We start from the raw sequence: 25203 nt of genomic DNA on the forward strand, positions 1-25203 counted from the left end.
TTCATGTAGCTGGGAGTACTTTGCGTGGTGGAGGGACGTAATGCATCCTTCTGTTTGCTCTTTAGGTCTATCAGCAGCCAAGTTGCTGTTTGACTCGGGATTGAGTGTTGTGGTCCTGGAAGCCCGTGACAGGGTTGGAGGCAGAACATTCACAGTCAGAGTAAGTATTCCTGTCTTATCTCTTTTATTCATTCATTCACAAAGCATCACAAAATGATGCTCAAATTGGCTCACAACAAAGTGCATTTCAAAATCAAACATTGCAAACTATTTCATAATAACATAATAAAACAACAACACAATAGCAAATATTGCATCTCCATTCTTATAAGCACTTGAGTGTTATAATTGGTAGAGGGGATTCTCTTGGTAGTTCCACCACCCTTTAAAGGGTTAAGAATAGTGGCTTTGGAGAGGATTTTGTCTGTTGCAGCTCCTAAATTGCTTGGCGAGGCCCCGGGCCCCGCAGTTCTCAGAAATAGACACACAGACACAAATATGTTGGTTTAATGAGATCGATTAGGTCACAACTTTATTGGTTGCAGATGTGAGCGGTTTGACTTAGGCATTTGGGTGAAGCCAGACTATATCCTGACTCCTGCCTGTCTGCAGGAAGTCTCAAAAGGGTCAACAACCAATAAGGGGAGCCATCAGGGGTAGGCAACCTAAGGCCCGGGGGCTGGATGCGGCCCAATCGCCTTCTCAATCCGGCCCGTGGATGGTCCAGGAATCAGTGTGTTTTTACATGAGTAGACTGTGCCCTATTATTTAAAATGCATCACTAGGTTATTTGTAGGGCCTGCCTGGTGTTTTTACATGAGTAGAATGTGTGCTTTTATTTAAAATGCATCTCTGGGTTATTTGTGGGGCATAGGATTTTGTTCATATTTCTTTCCCAAATATAGTCCAGCCCCCCACATGGTCCGAGGGACGGTGGACTGGCCCACAGCTGAAAAAGGTTGCTGACCCCTGGTATACATCAATTAAGAGGTCACCGATGGAGTCGTGGCATGGCCCTAGCCCACGCCCAGGCTTCAGACAGGATCCACTCACCCTGGATCCCTTCAATGGGATACCCTTAATGAGGAGGGGCAGCTGCTAAATTGTCAGATTCCCTGTCCCCACATGGGAGTGTCTAGCATCTTCACTGCAGAGCCTTCATCGTATGATGCACCTCTTTACTCTGCCATTCACTCTTTTCCCTGCCACGAAAGAATTTTGTTTTGTGGGACCCATCTCCTTTGATGTATCTGTATCGTTTTGCTCTGGCGGGAATGGTTTTGCACGTGTTAAAAGTTGTATATTATTTCTACTGCTTTGACCCACCCTCGGACCTTATGGTGAAGGGTAAGTAGCAGAACTTATAAATATTTTGAATCGTTTTTTAAAAAACATTTTCATCCCATGGCACAGAATTGAGGGCAAAAATGGAGAATCACAAGTTTTGTTTGATAGCCATTTGCCAAGAACGTTTCCTTTGTTCCCTTCTCTGCCAGAATAAGCATGTCAAATATGTGGACCTAGGAGGGGCATACGTGGGGCCAACACAAAACCGTGTCTTGCGACTATCTAAGGAGCTGGGACTAGAGACCTATAAAGTGAATGAAGTAGAACATCTCATTCACCATGTCAAGGTATGACCAGAACTTTTTTTTCTGAATGTGTATGTTTTTGGAATTAGGATGGTGGCTCATAACATCTTTATTGGGATGCTTCTGTTACCAAGTTCTCCGGTTCACCTGAATACCCAGGGGTGCCATAAGTTTTGAAGGAAAATAGGCATTAAGTGTTCTTCCGCAGCATTCCATAATCCCTAAATAGGTTAAAGATCAATGTTTAAGCCTAACTGGGGTTATGTATAATCATTCTTTCTGCAAGAAGTTGCGAGTTTGACTGGATCAAGTGATCTAATCTGATTGTGGAATCAAAACAATTTGATGGATTATTGCAGTATTAAATAATATCATTAACTGTAGCGATACCCTGTTGAAATTTGATCAGGTATATAACCAAGATGCAGAATTAAGCAATGAGGTGGCTGTTATTTCCTGGGTTTTGAAGTGTTTAATGCCTTCTAAAGAGATATGCAAAATTCTGTTAGATGCAGAGTTTCAGGCAGTTCAAACATGGGGGCATCATCTAGTTGGGATATTTGCAGTAAAGGGTAGCAATATTTATCTTATTATTTTAAGTGTCCCTTCCTCTCAGTGCTGTGAAAGTGTAGTTTCCCAGTAGCAGCTCTGCTGTATCTGAGTGAGCCTTGGAAGAAAACCTAATTGGTCTTTTCTTAGATGAATGCCCAGTGGCAGACCTGGTTATACTGGGAGATTTTAATGCCTGGATAGCTTTCTAATTATGTCTGAAAGGCCATCCCAGCATATAATGCTAAATGATTTAGCATGGGCCAGCCTGATTACTATATTATAAATTCAGTTTCATTTTCTTGAATGGGGAAAGGTTAATGATGACTGCCTGGACCATTTTACCTGTATGTCAGACAAGGGCGGAAATATTAATCATCATGTTATTACATTACATTGTATTTGGCAGTATCTCACTAAATTTTACAGTTGCAATAAGGGCAGATAGTGATCATCCTTGAACGGAAATGGTTTATAAACCCTCTGGCTTCCCAGATACTGCAAATGTTGCCCAAGGTAGAAGTAGACAGATGGACTCACGTTTGAACTGGTCATTCACTTTTGCATTGGGTGTTCAGACCTGTGGTTGGAGCAGAATGCTTGCTGTAAGTAAGGAATATTGAATCTAGATCTTGTGCATCAAAGAAGCAACAGGAGCCTGCAAATATGGTGGGCAAGTTCAAAATTCAAAATGTGAAGTTCAGCCGTCCATTTGCCTCCAAATAGCTCTTTCATTCATCTTCCTGTTTCTTACCTTACTGCCTAATCCGCACGTTTCTCTTAGTCCCATTGTGTCTAGGTCTGGTGTCCCTTGGCTCCCCTTCCTTTTAGTCTGGCCCACAAAACTACTTCTCTTCCTGGGACCTGTGGGTCAGTATTTAATCCCAGGCAGGCAGACAACTTTCCATTCTGACAGTTTAGTTCTCTGAGCAGTTGGAATATTTGTGAACATTCGAGCCAATTGCTATCTGAGGCTTTGCTGCCTTGAGCACAATCCAGTATAGATTAGGTTATAGCAGTTCTTTCCTTTAGGTGGAATGACAAAAGCTATATATCACTCAAAGTAACAAACAAAACAGTGTCTACCAAAAGGTCAATATATATCGATAGGAGCAAAGAGTTATTAGGGAGAACTATGATCAGTCTGTTTTCCAAGCAAAAACCACTATAACATACATACTGGTATATTACAGGTAAAATGTTTGTTTAAGTAAATGTTCTATGCATACCCCAGTGCATTTAAGTACATTTACCATTTAAGCTCCATCATTACCACATCAGCAGGCCAGGAATTACTGGCTTGGTAATACTGCGTGTAGGCCCACCAACATGTAGCAAGTGCATGATGGGATATATGTGGGATGTTAAGCATTCTACATGGGGCTGGCTTTATGTGTTTTGGCCCTTAAGTGATGTTTTATTGGTGTACTAATCAATAAATATGAGACAAATTATTGAAAAGTGTTGTTTGCTAACTGGCACCAAGGCATTGTAATCAATGGATTGCACCTAGGAGACATGGGCTTCATTTCTAGTTCAGATATGAGAGTGTCATTCACCATATTAAGCTTACTTTACATCTGTATAACTGGAATAATAATTACCTTATTTATTTTTAAAAATAACAAGGGTTTTGCAGGATTTTGCATACCTGCAAAATGTTTTTTCTAAAAAAAGAAGTTTAGGGGTACTCTCATTTTGACTCAAGAAAATCACCATGTTATAGTTCAAATCTGGGAAAATAAATACAGTAAATGGAAAAAACTTCAAAGATCCACAAAATGTTTATGGGTATGCGTACCCCTGCGTACCCACAGAGAAAAGTACTGCCTGTCTGACGATCCAATATGGGAATGATGTCATACTTTCAGATTAAAACATTAGTGGATGCCTTTGCAAGAAATGTTATCTTTGAAAGTTTTAATGAGGGTCATGTAAAACCAGTGCATTTTTCTGGGGGTATTCAAAGGTATGCAACCTTCACCTTTCCCACCATATTTTAAAAGTGTGGCAATCACTGTAATAACTTCATGGTGGGTACCAGCACTATTTTTCTTATTAAAAAGCACTGTATAAAAATCTTTCTGTTTCTTTTCTGATGGTGAATACTTCAGAGTTGATTAAGTTCACTAACTGAGGTGCCTCTTTAATTCAAGGAGTATGAATTACTTCTAATACCAATTAACAAAATAATTTCAGACCAGGATGGACTGTATGTTAGAAAATAATTATTATGCTATGGAATAAGCGGCTGAGTGGAGGCAAATAGGAGGGTCCACTGTGATTTTTCTTAAGAGATTATTCTCTCTCTCCCTCTCATTCTTTCTCCCTCCCTCCCTCCCTCCCTCCCTCTCTCTCTCTCTCTCTCTCTCTCTCTCTCTCTCTCTCTCTCTCTCTCTCTCACACACACACACACACACACAAAACACACTACACAACACATTTTTTATTCAGAGAAGGCTTCTTCAGATAATTAAAATGTACATAGTGGGGTGTGTGTGACAAGACATTTGTGTCACTCAACTAATGAAGTCATGGTCCCTATCCAGTGGGAGGAGCTTGTGATGGTGATATTCTTGCAACCACATTCTGCTCTGCCCTCACAGGAATCCTAGTGGGGAGAAATAATCAAGCAACAAAGCATTGGAGGGAAGATACCTGGTTCCAATGCAGCAAATAAGTTACAGCTGCACAATTGTTTTTATAAGACTGATCTTCTGGGTATGGTATGCTTGGGTATGGTGTATCTGTGTTCTTGCTTAGCCCATTGTAGTGTGGAGAAGATGGGCTACTCTGGTCGCAGTATTTAGATTTGGAAAACTTATTTGCAGAGGGTTGGACTATGATGATTCTGTGCTGGAGATTTGGCCATTTGATGTCTCCTATGCTCCACCTATGTAGTTGTAAGTAAATTCGTACATCACAAACGGCATAAGTCACCAGTGGGCTCCTCCAAAGGAAACCAAGTGCAGGCAATTGCTTGCTGCTCAGAGAAGTGGGGTGAGGAAAGCAATATAATTTCACATACACTTTCATGAATATGAATAGGGCATGTGGTAGTCTGGGGACTTTTGAAATAAAAATATGGTTTTTTGCCTTCTGCACCCTTCCACCTACCTTACCATGGGGGGAAATTAACACCTCAATCAGTTCAAAATGTATTCTTCATCAGATGATGAATATCTTATCTGCAAACATGTATATATTTCTTAATTAAGAGGGTAGGTTATTATTTTCTCTGACTTTCCTCTTCCCTTCTTCTTTTGGTTCCCATAAAATATTAACCAAAGCCACAAATCTGTCTCTATGTAAAGTGCATAGCCTACCTTCTTCCTTGGCTCTAACCATTGAATTACAACTTTGCAAGGCTCTCTCAAGCCTTGTTCATTTTCATTCCTGCTCTGGAACTGTTTATTAAAATGTTGTTTGCCGTCTTCTTGTTTATGAATAAAATATGCAAAGCAGCTGGAGCATTCAGACTTAATTAGCCCCAAAGTACGTGATTGCTGTATTGGAACACATTCAATTTTGTGGCATCTCTTTTATGGCTGGAGATACATGTGTAAGAGTTAAATACTCTGATTTATTCTCATCCTTGACATGCTCCACAAAATAAATCGCCATTTCCATGTGCAGAGATCAGAGTAGAACAGCTTAAATGGATTTTAAATGACTGGGTGAAATTGCTTTCGTTTTTCATTTTCAAACTTTTCTTTGGAGACCTGTTCTAATTAAAGCATAAATATTAGAGTCAAGATGACTTAATATGTTGTCATTCTTCTCAGGTTTTCCCCAGCCACTGGAACATGGGCTAAGGCCTTTTCTAAAAGCTGAAAATAAGAGCATATAAAAAGAATTATGCAGGATCCGACCAGAGCCCCATCCTGTCCCCACAGTGGCCAAACAGATATCAGAAAGAGCTTTCCCACTTGATACTCAGGTATTCAGAGGCAGACTGATATGAGAGGCAGTAAAGGTAAATGTAAAGGTACCCCTGACTGTTAGCTCCAGTCACGGACGACTCTGGGGTTGCAGTGCTCATCTCGCTCTATAGGCCGAGGGAGCTGGCGTTTGTCCTCAGACAGCTTCCGGGTCATGTGGCCAGCATGACTAAGCCGCTTCTGGCAGAGCTGTGCACAGAAACACCATTTACCTTCCCACCGGAGAGGTACCTATTTATCTACTTGCACTTGACGTGCTTTTGAACTGCTAGGTGGGCAGGAGCTGGGACCGAACAACGGGAGCTCACTCCTGTCACGGGGATTCGAACTGCTGACCTTCCGATCGGCAAGCCCTAGGCTCTGTGGTTTAGACCACAGTACCACCCATTTCCAGCCATACATCATGAAATAAAAATTTTAAGATGTTCAACCTCATCAGCCCCTCCCCATTTCTCTCTGGGAATAGATCACCCACAGGGGCATCTAAGGTGGTTTTCATTCCACAAACAGTGCTAGACAGATAAAATTCTTGTAAGACGTTCCAAGAACTTGTATTTTTCCCAGTAAAGTAGAACATATTATTTCAGGTCATCCAATTTGTCTTTTCCAATACTGTGTACTTTTTCAAGCAGGCCAGGTTTGCTATTCCTTGTCTCCATGGTTTTGCTTTTACTACTTTCCTTTGAATTCAATTTCTAAAGACTTTAAGCTAATAAAAAATGTATCTGCTTTTTATGTGCTGTATGTATAGTTGATATTTCTAGCCTCTCAGGGGCTTTTCTTAAAGAAATAGCTGGAAAGGCAATGAATTATAACAGCTGCACACTTTACATATGCTGGCTACCTTTCACCAAAGATTATTGTTAAAGACACTAAATAAAATGAGACATAACACTGATCCACAAAATCTCTCCTATCAAATGATTCCTGTTGTGATCAATCTATTAACATTCTAAATCATATTATCTTGCTTGTGTAGCAGTTCATTTCAATTAATTTGCCAGTTTAACTGGACACTTAATCAAATACTTATTAAAATTTGATATTACATGCACACAAGCGGCATAATCTACAATCCAATTAAGACAAAAGCGGGTGGCAGTTTGGCTGTTTTGATGGAAGCAGGGAGGCCAACCTAGCCTAAACCATTTTGCACTGACTTACAGTACAGATTTTAGTTAATGTGTCCATTTCTAATGCTATGTCCTTTATGTGCATGCCCTGAATATTTTAAACTAATAAATGGGGCTATCAGCAAAGCTCACTGATGTGTGTTACGAGTTCCTGAATTATTCTGCTTCAGATTTAGAATCCAAACCGGAGAAGAATTCCTGGCTCACCCCCTGCCCAAAGGTCTCCATCCATCCTGCATTCACCAGCAGCAGTGCCAGAAGTTGGAAGCCCTTGGGTCTTTTCCAAGGGCTGTCAGAGAGACAGACCTCCCTCCTTCACCTTTGCCACAGACAGTGTTGCTGATCTATATGTTAAAGGGAAGTTTGGGGGATATGTAAATAAGTTGGTTTGGAGCATACTGTAGGAAGCTACCTTCTACCAAGTGAAGTCTATCTAGTTAAGTGTTGTTGACAACAACTCTTTGAGATTTCAGAGGTCCCTCCCAGCCCTACCTGGAGACGCTGGGGATTGAGCCTGGGACCTTCTGCATGCAAAACAGGGGCTGTACCCTGGAGCTATGACCCTTCCCCAAAGGCCTTTAAGGTATAAGGTACGGATTGGCTCAGAGTTTTCCATCTTAGCAAACTCTTAGCAAGTGTGATACAAGTCTGAGCTGCGCCTATCATTGCCATTTAGAAAGCTCATCCAAAGATGGTCTGTAGGAGGTTCAAGAAAGGCAGTTGAGGAGTAATGGAGGACTTTCTTTCTCCTGCCCTGGTTGGCTGCCTACATGTATGATTCAAAGATGAGTTATTTGCATCAACTTGGACAGAATGTGTGCTTTTTTTAATGGCAGTCTCAAGGACTTGTTTTGTATATTCATTTGAGTGATCTGTTCTCTAAAATGGATCTTCTATATTGAATTGCATCCTTTTTTCAATCAAAATAGAGAAAAATAAGCAAATGGATTTGAGTGGGGGTTTTTTCTTGCTTCTTCTGTTTTGCAGGGCAAATCTTATCCCTTCAAAGGCCCTTTCCCTCCAATGTGGAATCCCATTGCCTATTTGGATTACAACAATTTGTGGAGGACAATGGATGAAATGGGGAAGGAGGTAAATGCCAGCTTATTGTCCAGACTGGTGACATCTATCAGAACCCTTTCATTTGAGCTTCAGTGCCCATAAGCCATGGGTAGGCAAACTAAGGCCCGGGGGCTGGATCCGGCCCAATCGCCTTCTAAATCTGGCCCACAGATGGTCCGGTAATCAGTGTGTTTTTACATGAGTAGAATGCGTGCTTTTATTTAAAATGCATCTCTGGGTTATTTGTGGGGCATAGGAATTCATTCATCCCCCCCCAAAAAATATAGTCCTGCCCCCCCAAGGTCTGAGGGACAGTGGACCGGCCCCCTGCTGAAAATGTTTGCTGAGCCCTGCAGCCCTCCATCCTGCTCCAGAATACACTCTTTTCTCTCTCACACCCCTTTGCAGTACAAATTTGCCTTTGACCCCTTTCCTGCATTGCTGGATTGGTATTTTTCTGCTATCTGGAAGTGGTCAAGTCACTTACACGGAAGCAGACATACAAATCTAATTTCAAGATAAAGAAATAATCAAGATAACCCTTTGAGGGGGGGGTTGTAATAAAAACAATCAAAATTAACAAACAATAAATACTGCAATCCTATGCAGCATTTATTTGTAGGTCTTTGTTTGTAGGTCTCATTGAACTATGTAGGACTAAATAAATATATAGGCTATAAATAGCATAAGAATTCCAAAAATTCACAAATAAAGCAAGACAAATAAAAGCCAATCCATTTCATAGTTCTAAATGGCTTATTCCAAAACAAAAAACAAAAACCCAGAATGAGTCTTCACATTTAGCAATAAATGAATGGGCTCCTATCGCCCCTCTCCTCCTCCAGTGTCCTCTTCCATTTCACCTAACCACAGCTTGATGTTAGGTCTGGACTAGGAAGTGCAGTTAGTTTTTTAAATTATGGTTTATCTGAACAAGCAAGGTCCATAAGACGTGGTTGGAAGTTGGCTTGTTAGGATAAATCAAAGTTCAAACTAAACAGCATTTATCTCCTTTGGATATAATGGCAGGCCATGTTCAATTGAAATTGGAGGAAATGCTTTTTATCTCTTTCTTGCAGCCTCACTAGAGGTGACTGCCTGTGCCCATTATGCACATGATGCTCAGTTCAGTATTCCATCCATAGCATTGTGTCCATACCTTCTCAATGAGCTATTTCAAACTTATTCCTAAGTAAGGGTATATAACATTGCAGACTTAATAATAGTTTATTGTGTGGGAAACCCAATTAAAAGAGTACAGGACTTAATTAATTTTAAATATGCTATATAGTATTTTAAAATTTTCAATGAAAAATCTGTCCAGCCCATTGAACAGTGCAGTTTGATAGGCAGAATAAATTCCCAAAGCACAAAGGCTTTATTTTCTTTTACTAAACTGGGAAGCAGAGGGCTTTGCAGAAGGTAAAAACTCTTTGGTGTCATGGATAAATGAAACTGTTTTGTTTATTTTTCTAGAGAATCCTGTTAGTATTCTGCTTCTAAAGTCTTAAGTAATCTAGAAGTGAACTAGTATGGCGCTCCTGTGGAGCCAGTGAAGAGGGTGAATGATTTCTACATAGGAGATCTGTGGCTTCTTTCTTGAGATGTGACTCTCTTTCTCTCTTAGATTCCCAATGAAGCGCCATGGAAGGCGCCCCATGCAGAGGAATGGGACAAAATGACTATGCAAGAATTGATAGACAAAGTGTGCTGGACAAAGTGAGATGCAGTTTTATACATTCCATATTGATAAGCTCAATAGCAATAGTACCTAGAGGAAACATCTCTATCCTAAGTTGAGAAGTAACGCTATCTATTTGCTACAGTAATATTAATCTTTATCATAGTGAATGATGAATTGTGTTCACAGTTGGGAGATACAGTGAAATAATGTGCATGTGGAAATGTGGCTATATTGCTCTGACAGTGTGATCATACACGTCTACTCATGTAAGCTCTGCTGAGTTTAGGAAGAGTAAAAAAATAAATAAACAAAACAGACTAGCAGTGGAAAACTCCAAACCCCCAAACAGCAATTCAAAGGACTTCAAATGCTCCTAGAAATAAAAATGCTACCTGCCACCATAAAACTAGCAACAGGGAAATAGATTGGGGTTAAGCAACCCATGGTTTATGAAGTATGATTTTGTACCAACTCCAAGCAGCCTTGGCCAGCATGGACAATGGCCAAGCAACACCTGGAAAGCCACAGCCCTTTAAAAATAATAATCTGGGAGCTGATTCATTTATTTTCTCTTAGCAACTCTGGTCAATTTGTTAGTCCCATTTTCTACCAGAGGACATTTCTAAGAACTCTTCAGGGACAGCACCACACAAGCAACATTCCATCAGTGGTGGGGAGCCTACAAGCCATGGGCTAAGGTGGTCTGCCCATGTCTCCCTATCTGGCCCAGTAGGTGCTCCCAGTTCTTCATGAAAGTTTTAAAATACCTGGTGTCATATGATACCTGGTAATTGACAGGTGGGTGGCCCTGCCAGCCTGTCAAAGTGGCTTGTGGAGGGTTGGATCTTGCTCTCCCACTGGATCCAGTTCACTGCCCCTACTTTAGTGTTAGGCTTTTTTGTTTTTCTGTTTCTGTTTTTGCATTTGTTTTTCTAGCACTTAACACTTTTGTTTTTGCAGTGAGCATTCCTAAGTTAATGCTCAGCCAGGAGGGTTGTGAGACCTCCCACTCTTCTTCAGCTTCCGGGAGAATGTGGTTTAGATAAAATGAATTAAAACCAATGGTTCCTACACAAACTGAGTCCTATCCCATATTAAGCCCCAGGGTGAACCTCATTTCTCTCTCTCTTATTAGAAACCTATCGATGTGCATGTTTCATGTACTTCTATGCATTTGATCTGCCTTTGTGATCAAGATTTATGTTTTTTGAAATGGCTTCCTTTCTCTAGGATGCAATGGAGCTGAAGGGTAATCTCCATTTTTCTTCCATTCTGTTGACAAATTGAACAAATTTGCCTTTATATGGCATTGCATGCTGGAATGAGATGCATGACATATATTAGGTACCTAGTTTAGTCTGGCAAGCTCTAATGCAGCCAGAAAGCTATGTGTGTTTGATAATTTCCTATAAACTTTACATATTTCAAATGAGGAATCACACAAGGCCCATACTACATACAAATAAAATAGAAGGAGCCAGCCATTTCCCTGTATAGTTAATTCTAAAGGCATGGAAGTATAACCTTCCAGAGACATGAAGTGCATGCATGCAGTCTCTACCATGGCATGTGTGCACTGATGTTCTAAATGAGTGCTGTGCTAATTTTCTCTCTCACTTTTTAAACATTTTGGTGAAATTTTCATGGATAGGGTACAGGGTTTTTGTTGTGTTTACCTTGCTTTCAAGGTGGCCATTGGGTGGGCTTGAGTGTCTTTTCTTTTATTCTGCAAATCATCTCACCAGTCTGCACTCTGCAGCCTGCCCAGGTACCCATGCTTCAATTAAAGCCTAGGGGAACACATCATAAGATAACTCATTCCATGGGGCTTTTCAGATCAGGAATCAGGGGCAGCCAGGGAGGCTGCACAGTGGTGAATAAATGTTTTCTGGAAAGATGCACACACCACTACTCTCTTAAACTATAAGGCAAGCTCAAAATCCTACACCCACAGAAATGCTGAAGTGCCCTGATAATGAGGCAGGGGAAAATGACTCATTTCACAGGGAAATAAAATTCTGGAGAAATATTTTGGCACAGCACTAGTTCTGCATTGATTGGAACATAAGAGCAAGAAGTCAAAGGAACATGGGAAGCTGTTTGTATCACTGGTCCATCTAGTTCAGCATTGTCTATCCCAGGGATAGCCAATCCAGCCCAAAGTGTTGCTGAATTACAACTCCCATTGTCCCTGATCATTGGGATCATCATCATTGAGGCTGTTGGGAGTTATAGTCTAACAGCATCAGGAGGACACAACGTTGGCTGCTCCTGGTCTATGTTGATTGGCAGCAGCTCTCTGGGGTTGCTTATATGAGTCTTTTCTAGCCTTACCTGGATATTCCCAGGATTGTAAGCATGCCACAGATTGAAAGCATGTGTTGTACCACTAACCCACTTAGGATTGAAGATTGCTGTTATTTAGGGCAAAATCCACAGAGCTGCATGTGCTGCATGGTGTGCTCAGAGGTGCTTCTGAGGACCCACTTCTGAAATATTGAACAAATATTTGGACATGGGGGAGATTTGGGAGGGTCTTCCAACATTGTGCCAGAAACAGTAGACTGAAGGAAACCAGGACTGTGCACTACTTATGTGCCCTGTTTTGGTCTGATGTCAGATTCCATGGAGAAGGAGGCAAGGCAGATCAAAACTGGACCATGGACAGCTCCAAGTGAGCAACTTGTTCTAACAAAGGTTGGGAGTGGACTGGGGTCTTTGATGCCTCTGTTTCCAGACTGCTTCCTCCAGGTTCCGCTCCCTTGAGTGAGCTTTACTGATTTAAAGACCCAACCCTCTGGCCTGTGCACAGTCACTTCTCACCTGTTCTATAGCTTCCCTCCTGGTGCATTGCCCGTGCTGCTGGACTGGTGATGTGCACTGGGAGGCAACTGGTGCTTCAGGGTCAGGGGAAGGTGCCCATGAGAGTACTATAGGGAAGTTCCTCTGTGGCCTCCTGTCCAACCACCTCATGTGCAATGGTTTCCCTATCTTCAGCAATCAGCTCTGAGCCCTCCACTGACTCCCCATCTGGTGCCCCTGTAGCCTCTGACTCTGTGTCCAGATCACTGATGGTTACAGTGGTTATAACATTAAGGGGGATTTTTGTATCCTGTCCCCATCCTTTGCCAAGATGGTAGTACTGGAGCATTCCTTGTTTCCTCTTAATTTCTTAAAATACTAAATATCAAAATACGAACAAGGGGAAATTTTTGCCTCTATTGCTTCCAGTTATGGTTCTCTCATAACAGAATATTAGTCTATATGTCAGGGAAATATTTAATTCACTCCTTTGCTTTTCAAATATCATGGAAAGAACTCTCAGCCTTTTTGGGTCACTTATTTATTGCCTTGTTTGTTTGAGGCATCTCAAGAAGGTGAGGAACAGTAACAGATTTATATGTGAAAACATGTGATAAATATTACATGCAATTGCAGTGTTGCTATTTCAGTGGTTGATCATTTAGAAATAATACTCTGCTGTCAAAATCATGCACAAAAAGATCAAAATGTCAGGCTTCCCTGGAGGCCAACACTTTCCTTAAGCACAGTGTGCTCTTTCAGGTAGGAACAAATGGGGCATGCTGGTTTCTGGAAAGAACTAATCAGAAAAACATTGGTTGAATAATATTTTCTCATTGGTTTTCACTTATTTGACATTTTCTTGGCTCCCTTGGATTATAAAAGAATTAAAATTATAAAGCTGTGGGTTTTTAATAAAAAAAATTCCCTTCAATACATGAATTATTTGATAGTCTCAAGTGGAATAGTAAATGAAAAGTTCAAAGGACCATTCATCAGGGCATTTATAGCTATGATAGAAATCTTTAGCTGCAATCCACTGGGGTGTGGGTGTGCATATATATATACAGTGGTACCTCGGATTAAGTACTTAATTTGTTCTGGAGGTCCGTTCTTAACCTGAAACTGTTCTTAACCTGAAGCACCACTTTAGCTAAGGGGGCCTCCTGCTGCTGCTGTGCCGCCGAAGCATGATTTCTGTTCTCATCCTGAAGCAAAGTTCTTAACCTGAAGCGTCTGTAACCTGAAGCGTATGTAACCTGAGGTACCACTGTATATACATACTGTATGTATACATGCACACACACACACACACACACACACACACACACACACAGAGCCATTGAGTAGCCGTTGAACTTAGGACTGCCAAAGTGGAACATTCCCCCTCCCTATGTTAAAGTGATTAATACCCAAGCCTGGTAAAGTTATTTTGGCACCTGAGGCAGGAAAAGCACCTCTTTCCCTCCCTGTAAATTAACTAACCATTTGCTGTCTTTTCATGATGTGCCCTGGAGATAGTGGCATATCTTGTTTTTCTTTAAATACTCAGCAGGCATGGGTGTAGCCCAGTTCTTACTGGGAAGGCAACTCATAGAGGGAAGACTAATCTCACCCTCCCACCATGATTGGAACTGAGACCCCCCCATTACATGAAAAGGGAGAATGGAGATATTAGCCACCCCTCCCTGTGCATGCAGTAAGAGCTGTCCAGCAAGAATCCTGCATCTCCACACCTGTAATGAAGGCGGGGCAGGGGGAGAGGCAAAACTCAACATTATTCCTCTTTTTTTTGGATTTGTGTGCAGTGCTGCCAGACGGTTTGCTACTCTGTTTGTCAATGTCGATGTTACCTCTGAGCCCCATGAGGTCTCTGCTCTGTGGTTCCTGTGGTATGTTAAACAGTGCGGTGGGACATCCAGGATATTTTCAACAACCAATGGAGGCCAGGTATAGTGAACTAGAACCCCTCCTCCCCCGGTTATTTGTGTTCAATAATTATGGCAATAATTTCAGATGTTCAGCTTGATTGAGTGAGGGTTGAATGTCTCCAGAGGGCAGAATATGCCCTCCATGTTCTCCATGCACTGGCAACACCATCTCTGACATTGATATTTTTATTTAGATGGTCTGAAGGGGGCTGAATGTGTTTAGTAGCCTCTTCTAGCTTGAAAGCCCAGATAACAGGATTTTTAGCTGTACAGAGGCTTCCAAACATGGCTAGAAGCCGCCTTTAGCCCTTCATGCTCAACATGTGAAGGTGCTGGATGTGTGTGTCCCAGCCAGAAGAAAAATATTCATATGAAGGGGGTTCTATTGTGGTTCATCTGTTCCATCTGGGTATCATTTTAAGCCACCAATTTGGTCTGCTGAACTATGTTGTGTGTTTTTTCTATTTTCCAGGAGAGGAAATTCATTGGAGGTTCTGGCCAAATTTGTGAGAAGATCATGGAATACCTAGGAGAGCTGGTTAAACTAGAGAAGCCTGTTACCTCCATTGATCAGACTGGTGAAAGTGTCATTGTGGAGACACTGGATCATGAAACATACGAGGTGATTTAAAAGCTTACAGTTCTAATATATACAAGGATTCTCTTTTCGTCATATAAGGAGAAGAGGATATAAAGGACATTTGTTAGTTGAGCGAAGTATCCCAACAAACAAAAATGTTCAAACGACTGGGTTCAGTTGACTGTGTTAAATATCCACAGTTTGCTGTTACAAACATGAACAAATTATGCCTTGGACCTGTACACTTTCTCCCCCTCTCCTTCCTCTGTGAGAGAAGAGATGATAAACTTTCCTTCCTCATAGTCTACCCACAAAGGAGATCTCAAGCACAGATCAAATTATGGTTTGGGATTGTGGTTTAGAAGCAAATAGAGTTTGCACAAACCATGGTTTGCCAGGTTTGGACAACAAAATTGTGAGCAGGTTGCTGCAAACCAGGAATTAAAGATTTAATCTCCCTTCATACCCTGAGGAAGCAGGAAAGGGTAGAAGAGTGTGTGTAAGCCATGACTTGATTGACATATCTCAATGCAATGTGGGAGTTACATTCTGGGGATAGTGCATAAAACCCAAATCGTGTATAGTCAAAACACACTGGGTTCAATAGCAAGCAGGAATCCCAAAGTATTTCTTCCTTTTTACCCCCTTTCTGTCCCCTTTAACAAAAAAATTTAAGGAAAATTACTAATGTGTAAAGCTTAAATGCATGTTGGTTGCAAGTTCCTTAATGAGTTTATGCTATTGTGCTTTCTTGCTTTCTTACTTTTAATTATTTCTCTTGACTGTTGTGACTGTACTCCTTCCTTGTGGCTGCTGTCCTATATTTTCCCAGGAGATGCCTGAGTATCTAAATGGTATCTAAAACTACCCTTCTGTTCTTTGTGTTGCAAAGAGCCTTTTCAACAATTTATTCAGCCATTTGGAAAAATTCAAAGGTCCATTTCTGTCATCATTGGAAAAATTGCTTGTCACTTTAAATTTCTGTGACCTATAACCTGATGAGAAATTTGTATCCTCTTTTGTGAGTCAAATTTTCATTGAAATGTAACTGGAAGTCTCCTATAATAACACAAGCAGTTTCAAGTATCCTGTGAAGATAGAGTTGATTTTTCTTTGTATTTCTTTTCAAGGCCCGGTATGTTATTAGTGCCATCCCTCCGGCACTTTGTATGAAGATTCACTTTAACCCTCCATTGCCTTCAATGAGGAATCAGTTGATCAGCCGGGTTCCTATGGGATCAGTCATCAAATGCATAGTATACTACAAGGAAGCATTCTGGAGGAAAAAAGGTATTTCATGCTGATTGAAGGGAAGGGGCACATGCAGAATTGCCCTAAAGTGTACTTTTTCTCACATGTTATTCTCATGCTGTCTTCTTCAGCATCATCTTAGAGAGACAGACACATAGATGGAGAGCTAGACAGGCACAATCTTGCTGTCTGTGGTTCCTTCACTGAAGGTTTTTGATCCAGCAGACAGATCCTGCTCATGGTGGGGCGGGAGGTGATATTATTATTACTATTATTATTATTATTATTATTATTATTACTCCCCTCCCTCCCGTGCTGTTCCAGAGGGTCCCCTCCCCATCCTCTGGGGACTTCAGGGGAAGGGAGGAAGTGGAGAAAGTTGTCTTCCACCACCATTCCCTTCCAGCAGCATGGGTGAAGTCTGGATCCAACCCACATATTGAAATAGATGCATAAAGTGTGTGTGTTCTTGAATCCCAAAGTGACTAACAATTCTAATAATTAAAAGCAAACAATTAAAGCTAACAATTAAAGCAAACAGTAACATTAAGATGGTGGAGCAGCCATGAAGAGACAATGCATATTAAAACCAAATAACCCTTACTAAGACAGCATTTTAAAGGGAGTCTAAAAGGCCTGAGCAAATAGTGCCGAAAAGATACTGGACCCTCCCTGGGGAAGGTGCTTTGAAGATGGGGTTACGTCTTTTATCTTTATGATTAATGTGGTGCACTATGGAGAGCAAGAACTTATGCAAAGAGTTGTCGATATTCTCTGTGCCTGAAGAATTACCATGGTAACCCAGAATCTGGCAGCCACCCAAAGACTATCCATTTCTCTCTCTTTTTTAAAGCCTGCTGTTACCTCACACAGTTGCAGAGTACAATATAGGAATCTCAGAAACTTCTAGAAATCCAAACATAATGGTGGTGCATGGCTGTTCAGGACACTCTTAGGGCTCAACTCTTGGCATCTCCCGGAAGGCCAATTTGGTATAGTGGTTAGAATGCGGGACCACTCAGCCAGGAAGCTGACTGGGTACCCTCGAACCAGTTGCTGTCTCTCAGCCTGGTCTATGTCACAGGGTTGTTGTGAAGATGAAATGGACAGGGGCAGAACCACACATGCCAACTTGAGCTCATTGGAGGAAAGTGTAATAATACCTAAAATACAAAAATATATATCCACAGTTAAGTGATCTCGGGGACATTAGTGTTGGTAAAGGTAAAGGAACCCCTGACCATTAGGTCCAGTCAGGACGACTCTGAGGTTGCGGTGCTCACCTTCTTTATTGGCCAAGGGAGCCAGCATACAGCTTCCTGGTCATGTGGCCGGCATGACTAAGCTGCTTCTGGAGAACCAGAGCAGCGCACAGAAACACCGTTTACCTTCCCACCGGAGCGATACCTATTTATCTACTTGCACTTTGATGTGCTTTCGAATTGCTAGGTTGGCAGGGGCAGGGACCAAGCAACAGGAGCTCACCCCGTTGCGGGGATTTGATCAGCAAGTCCTAGGCTCTGTGGTTTAGACCACAGCGCCACCCAAGTCCCATTAGTCTAGGCGGGAATAATTCTTCCTGGGACCTACTAGGAGGGCTTTCTAAAGGCCCTTTCGCTATGTAGTTTCTCCCAACCACTTTAAGTAGCTGTGTATTGTGACTTTTAAATTGCTGCATATACATTGCATTAAATTTAATGTTCCTGTGGTGCCCCTGTTGTCAAGAGATGTTGTTAAGATATATTATTTAGAGGCATGAGAGTGACATAGTTGTTATAACTATCTAGATTACTGATACATGGATTCACTTTTCACTCCCATTTCAGATTATTGTGGCACCATGATAATTGAAGATGAGGATGCAGCTATTGGTTTGACACTAGATGACACTAAACCCGATGGAAGTTTTCCAGCAATAATTGGGTAAGGAATAATGAAAAGCCACCTTCTGAGTCTTTTAAGAGAGGAAGAGAATCAGAAATGAAATGTGAAGAGAGTATCATTTGTGTTTTGACTTAAGCATGTACCATACATGCTTAACTTGAGCAACTGTACCATACAGTTGGAACATCATTCTTTACGGAAAAGCAACCATAATACAGGGCATTGGCTTAATATATCCTGTAGGGGTATAAAAAGATGTCTGTGAAGAAGAATTATTGTCTCAGTCTACTATGTTTGAGTTTGCATCTATTTAGTTTATAACCTGCATACCTTTTCATATGTTATGTAGAAGTATGGGAAGAGAAAGAATGGGTCCCTCATTCTTTCACACATCTTTTGGTAACAGGCAAGTTTGGAATTTCTTGTTTCCTGTGTGTGCAGTGCATAAGCTGTGCCCACCAGGTGTCAAGTGCCCTTGGGCACTTCCATGAGAAAAATCCATGCTTCCCTTTTTCCACAATGTCATGGAAGGAGAGACAAAGTGAGATGGCTGGTGTTTCTGGGTTGTCACATCGCCTGGAAAGATGCCACCTGACAAAGTCTGCATAAGTCTTGAAAAAGGACTTTATGACATGATTGAAAACCACCGGCATCATATGGTCTTAATCTAAACTATAATGATTATTGATTCTATTATGATGATAGAAGTAAGAGTCTGTTCTATATTATTGTATTTTAGTTTTATCCTTGCTCGGAAATGCAGAAAATTGACTCACCTCACCGTGGAGGAAAGGTATGAACAATAAACCTCTGGATTTTGTTTCTGGAAGCCCAAGATGTTCCTTTCTTTCCATTCCCATATGGACTTCCCTGGTTTTGTATGTGAGCTGTAACTGGTCTGTGACCGAAATAATAAATTCATTCATTCATATGGTGGTAGAATCAGTGGAGGCTGACCCACTAGGGCAAGTGGAGCACTGTTCCACCAGCCTCAACCAACCCTCGCCTCCCTTCTTTCTTACTTACAGCCAGACCAGGTGGTCACACTGCCAGTCATGTTCCTCCTCCTTACTCCCAGTGTTGCCCCATGTAAAGCTCAGCAGCAAAGACTTTTATGCACTAACAGGTCTATGCAGCTGTTTAAACTTTCTTGGCAAGCCATTCATTTTATTGGTTTTTTTGGGGGGTATTGTTTTGTGTTTTGTTGTATATATTGTGCACTGCTTTACATCTTTTATATGAGCTGGCAGCATACAAATATTCTTTGTAAATAAATATACAAATAAATGGTTCCTCTGCAAATATATTTCATATAGGTTTTGACTCCCAGGACAAAATGGAGTCAAGGAAGTAATGATGTTTTTGATGGTTCCGATGGTCTCCAAATTAGTGCTGTTTGGTATTTGCTAAGTTTAAAGTATTTCATTCGGTGCGTAGTTACTACGACTCCCCAGTTCAGAAATTGATATATGCAATGACGGTCATAACATCTATAACAACATAGTGCGAGAGGGTGGGCCTGGAGTCAGCCTTGTTCTTGCAACAAATGATGAGCTCTATGGGCGGGGGAGCTCCTCCTGCAGCAGTCTTTGTGTATGTGAGAACATGTCCAGAAGACCCACCAACGATGCATCGAAGCTTATTTTCATGCATGGATTCCACACTGTGCCTTTGTGCAATTTCAGTATGCGCCCAATCACTTTATGGGAGTCATTTGTGAAACTGGCTCATAGCAAGCACAGGGGATACGATACAACTCTTGTGACACAGAGCAGCCTGTAATGCATTTTTTAAAAGTGAGAATCCAACTGATCAGCCATTGGGTGGGGAAAGGAAAGGAGGTCATTTCCATTTGCTTGTATCCTCCTATGAACAGGCAATTGGCAAAGCTTTGTTTTAGCCTTTTAAAGGAATTGTTCCATGCATACAGGCCCAGCTATTCAAACTGCACACATAGGATCTGTTTGCACATGTGGCTACTCAGTAGGGCCATCCAGAGAAATTTTTGCTACCTGAGGAAGAGCAGAAAAGGCAGAGTCTCCAAGGCTGGCCAAGTTATTTTGGTACCCAAGGCAGAAAATCCCACAAGCACCACTTTCCCTTCCCTCACTTTAAAAATGCAACAGTAATGTTTGCTGCCTGTTTGTGACACTCCAGTAAGCTGCCCCAGGTTGCAGTCTCACTCAGAAGGCCAGCAGCCTAACAATAGTGCTAGCCTTGTTGCTGCTGATGTTGTATGCAGACTGTGTGTGGGGTGGTGGTCCCTAGCAGGCTCAGGCCCATGATGTTTATGAGGGCCTTTAGAATGTATAGCACCAATCCCTGTAAATATTAATCTTAGAAACTGAGGTGATAAAATCCAGATTCAGAGCAAACTATAGTTTGTTTCAGAAACGTAAGCTCAGCAATATGTTTTTTCTTGTATTTCTGCTATAGGAAAAGAAGGATCTGTGAGCTCTATGCAAAGGTGTTGGGATCCCAGGAAGCCTTGCATGTAAGAGGATAATATATATTGTTTTTATTAATGATTAGCTCTGATGATACAGCTAGCAGGGCTTCATGCATTCTCCTCCTTTAGCAGATGAATCCTAGTAATTTTTTTGTATGACAATACTCTGGCACCAAATCTTCCTCTGAGGCCCCAGGACAGTGCTTGAACATCTTTTGGAAGATTTATAAGACTAGTCATCTTGGATTAGTTTTCTGAGGTCATGGTCCATGAAGCTGGACACACAATCCATGACCTCAGAAAACCAGTAGGTTCACTTTGAGTGTTGGTATTTGGGAATATTTCACATGTGGATCTCAGTCAACCACGGGAGGGTTTTCAAAGATGTATTTTGCATTTCAATTTTTTCAAAGATGGACTGAGAACAGTAAGCACTTGCTATATTTTTTTGTACCTTATTATAATACATTTCTAAGAAACCTTTAACAAAGCAGTGGGGCAGAGCGGGATTAAAGTTTATGTGTGTTACCCATTTTCTTTTCTCTTTTAAAGTATTTTTACCTACACTTTTAAATGTGCTACCTGACCTGTATTTTCAAATTGGAGTGGCTTTATCTGTAAATAGATGTGTAAATTTTGAAGTGACATGAGAAATCACTGGGTATTCCTCACAGATCTCTGAAATAAGTTTTCTGATTTTTTTTGGTTTTGTTTTTAAAGCTTCCTCTGTTATTTTTAACCCTGTTAACTCTGCCTTTCTAGCCAGTGCACTATGAAGAGAAGAACTGGTGTGAAGAACAATATTCTGGGGGGTGCTATACAGCCTATTTCCCACCAGGGATAATGACTCAGTTTGGAAGGTATGTTAACAATAAGCAAGGATGTTTCATTACAGAAAGAAACCTGAGGAGATTATAACATCTGAAATACAATTCCCTAGCTTGTGATTACGCGATGACTGGCAGGAGGTTGCATTTGTTTCAGCAGTTAATAAAAACTGTAATCAGATTCATGTTTTGTTGTTGATTGGCGACCATGCCTTTAATGAGTTAATTAGCTCCAAACAGCTCAGTCCTATGCAAGAGATCCCAGGAAAGTGTGCATCCTTAATTAAAGGGGTATTAGAACGTCTCAGTGTTGGTGAGAGTTTGCAGGTGTTCAGTAAAAGTAACTTCCTCACTTAAGATAAAGCATTTATTATTTGGAAATATCTTAAGCATATTATCTGAAGCAAAGGTTTTATGTTGCTACTTATATCAGTGCCATCAGCCCAGAGCATCCTTGCATACATAACAGCTCTGATTAACATTCAGTTACAACTCTTGAGTTTATAAGATGTCTCTAATAAATCAAAGTAGTAAGCTAACAAATTACGTAATTAATGTTGGAATTCAATGCCTTTGCCGAACAAGGGTGCTCTGTATGTGAACTCAGATTTCTGTGCCTTGAAAACTTTCTGTGTCAGAAGACTGTTACTCAATTCTAGTCACCTTTCCTCTCCTCAGAAAGGATTTCATAAAGTTGGGAAAGGGGGCCAGAAGCAATCTGCCATAGGTTGCAATGCTGATGTGGTAGAATGATATTAGGAATGCTCTTGTCTCTGACTTACGTTTAGAGAAATGGGTCCCTCATGCTTTCCATATTCTGTGCCTCTTTTAAAGGGTAATTCGTGAGCCAATTGGGAGAATCTTCTTTGCAGGCACTGAGACGGCTTCAGAATGGAGCGGCTACATGGAAGGTGCAGTGCAGGCTGGAGAGAGAGCCGTCAGAGAGGTACAGTGAGTCCTGAGTAAAAAGGCCTTGTGAGGCTGCAATCCTATAGTCACGGATCTAGGAGTAAGCCGCATTGGACTCAATGGGCATTTTTTCTTTCATAGGGGCATATAGGATTGCACTGCTGATATGTTTGAATAAAGGGCAATTGTATTTGTTAAAATATTTGTATTCCACGATTTGGCCAAGCAATTTAAGAGACACCCATTAAAAGCAAATAATCAACAAAAACAAGCAAGCCACCAAAATGGGAAAGTCAGTACATAAAATCACAGAAGGAAGGGTAGTGGTGGTCAAATGAATCCCAAAATGCGACAAAAGAAAGGAAAATGGACTGGAATTCTAATAAAGCGGAGCCTCCCTTGAGAGAGGGTTGCAAAACATGGGTGCCACAACTGAACAGGCCCTGTCTTACCAGCTGGATCTCTGATGGCTGCAGACTGCTGAACACATTCTCTGTTTGTAACTGTGCTTAAAATAATGCAATACATTTTATAATTGGAAAGAGAGCTTGAAATTGGATATTAGGGATTAGGGCAGGCCTGCAGTATTTTGGACTATTCCCAGGAAATAGTCCATTTTAAAGTCAGTTGAAACTTTACTTGGTTTGCAGATGCAGGATTTATTCCCATGGCAGCATCTGTGGGGGCAACGTTTTGCCTAGCTTGTTTTGATATGCCCTTAAATCTTGGACCTTTCTGATAAATTTGCATTACGTGTGAATCTGTGCACCTCCCACTCATTTCAGAAAGATCTGAAACCTTGGTGTGCATTTAGTGTATAATTTTCGGGAAGCCTTTACCAAGGTATTTGGAAATAAAAGGAAACCATGTAAATGTTATCTTCATTTTTAGATATTGCACTCAATGGGGAAGATTTCGGAAGCAGAAATTTGGAAGTCAGAACCAGAATCACTCGTAAGTTTGCAGTTCTTCCTTTAAGGTGAAATAGTGCTGCATTATTATTAATTTTATCAACCATTTTGTGACATGCTATATACAGGATCTGTAACTAACAGTGAAACCTGTGCATGTTTTGTCACAAGCAAGTCCTGCATAATTCCATGGCTGTTAGTTATACCCAAATAGATGTGACTGAGATTGCCACCTAAGAAGAACTTCACATTTGCCTTACACTAATAGTGAATGTTCTTTCATCCAGGATGTCCCAGCCCTGCCAATCACTACCACCTTTTGGGAAAGGAACTTACCTTCTGTACCTGGACTTCTCAAGTTGTTTGGCTTCTGTGCTCTCTTGACATCAGCGACTGCAGTAGGGCTCTGCACATTTAAAAGGGGACTTCTGGTGAAAAATTGAAAATTGATCTGTGAATCTAATAAGAATTGGCAGATGTGTGTGCATTTGCACGATCATTTTACTCTTGCCAGGTAGTGATGAATGCAATTCTCAATTATCCCATGTATTTCTCCTATGAAACTTTATCTTGCAAAAGGGTCCAATATGTATTTCTGAGGCCAGTACAAAGTGGGCTGCTGCTGTTATTATTATTTTGGGGTGTTTTTTTTAAAGTGGTCTGGTGGAGCCCAGTGTATTGCCATGACGTTTTCCTTTTTTACAAAATCAACTACTATGTTGATCTCACCACAGTGGCAAAGCAAAAATCATTGCACAGTGGGAGAAAAGTAGTTGATCGAACATTTCCACTGCCTCCAAATGTTTTGGGAGAATGAAAATTAAACGAAGAGATTATCTGAGTGAATAAATTCCAGGGTCAACATTCTACACAAATTTAGGGGTCTATTTCTTCAGAAGTACTTTTTGGTTTCTGTTCTTGGGGTTTGTTTGTTTTTTTGCAGAGAAGGGTTGCCAAAAAGCTGGAAGGGGTCTCTCTCTTCTTCTTTTTTAGGGATTCCACACTCCATGGCACATTTTCTAGAACACATAGGCAACCTACTATTCAACCATGTGTTAACTCCGAGAATGCAAGAGCAGTTGCACCTGAGTGAACTCAACAAATGAAAACACACATTTTTAAGGCTTGAGTTATATGTTTGCAAATATTTTATTTTACATGGCCAAGCCTTAATCTGGTCATTAAAAATACCAGGACCAGATTAAAGCGTGCGAGGGGGTTGGGGAGTATTGATGCTGTTGGGACTCCTGGTTAGACACCCTCCCCCTTGTCACTTCCTGCCTTTGACTTGTGGCATTATGAGGAACTAGGAATGTAGGAAAAGTGTAAATCACTACGTACTCAGATTTGGACTTTCCAAAACAGTATGTGAATTGGAGCACAGTTCCCTGCATTTTTGTGATGCAGTTGTCCAATCAAGCAATGTTCACAATAATGCAGATATTAGGAGGAAGATATTAGTAAAAAAAGGTAATATTTAAAATGCAGATGGGGAAATAGGTTTGTTAAAAAGTGTACATTAGCCAAAGTTGCATAAAGCTTTCGTGTTTATTAGGAGAAATTCGCTCTAACATGCCTGTGAATTTTCATGAGTATTTCTTAAAACATGGCAAATTGCTGCAAAATGTTGAGAACTGAATTTAAGACGGGGGAAATGTGAAACCTGAGAGAACCAAAATGGACACATCCTTCCATCCG

The 25203-nt window shown here is 41.0% G+C and overlaps 1 protein-coding gene across 1 annotated transcript in view; it reads left to right on the forward strand.

Annotated features, from left to right (window-relative positions):
- MAOB (monoamine oxidase B) overlaps positions 1-24380 on the forward strand; it is a 38826-nt gene extending 14446 nt beyond the window's left edge. The window contains exons 2-15 of the mRNA XM_053386877.1: positions 66-160; positions 1497-1634; positions 8203-8307; positions 9905-9996; positions 14572-14713; positions 15167-15316; positions 16405-16564; positions 18352-18448; positions 19149-19202; positions 20846-20903; positions 21621-21718; positions 22520-22631; positions 23486-23548; positions 23793-24380. Of these exons, the coding sequence (XP_053242852.1) occupies positions 66-160; positions 1497-1634; positions 8203-8307; positions 9905-9996; positions 14572-14713; positions 15167-15316; positions 16405-16564; positions 18352-18448; positions 19149-19202; positions 20846-20903; positions 21621-21718; positions 22520-22631; positions 23486-23548; positions 23793-23948 (1520 nt within the window). The 3' untranslated portion in view covers positions 23949-24380. The remainder of the gene's footprint in view (positions 1-65; positions 161-1496; positions 1635-8202; positions 8308-9904; positions 9997-14571; positions 14714-15166; positions 15317-16404; positions 16565-18351; positions 18449-19148; positions 19203-20845; positions 20904-21620; positions 21719-22519; positions 22632-23485; positions 23549-23792) is intronic.
- The last annotated feature ends 823 nt before the right edge of the window (positions 24381-25203 follow it).

Source organism: Podarcis raffonei, chromosome 4, assembly GCF_027172205.1.
Source record: "Podarcis raffonei isolate rPodRaf1 chromosome 4, rPodRaf1.pri, whole genome shotgun sequence".
Taxonomy (NCBI): Eukaryota; Metazoa; Chordata; class Lepidosauria; order Squamata; family Lacertidae; genus Podarcis; species Podarcis raffonei.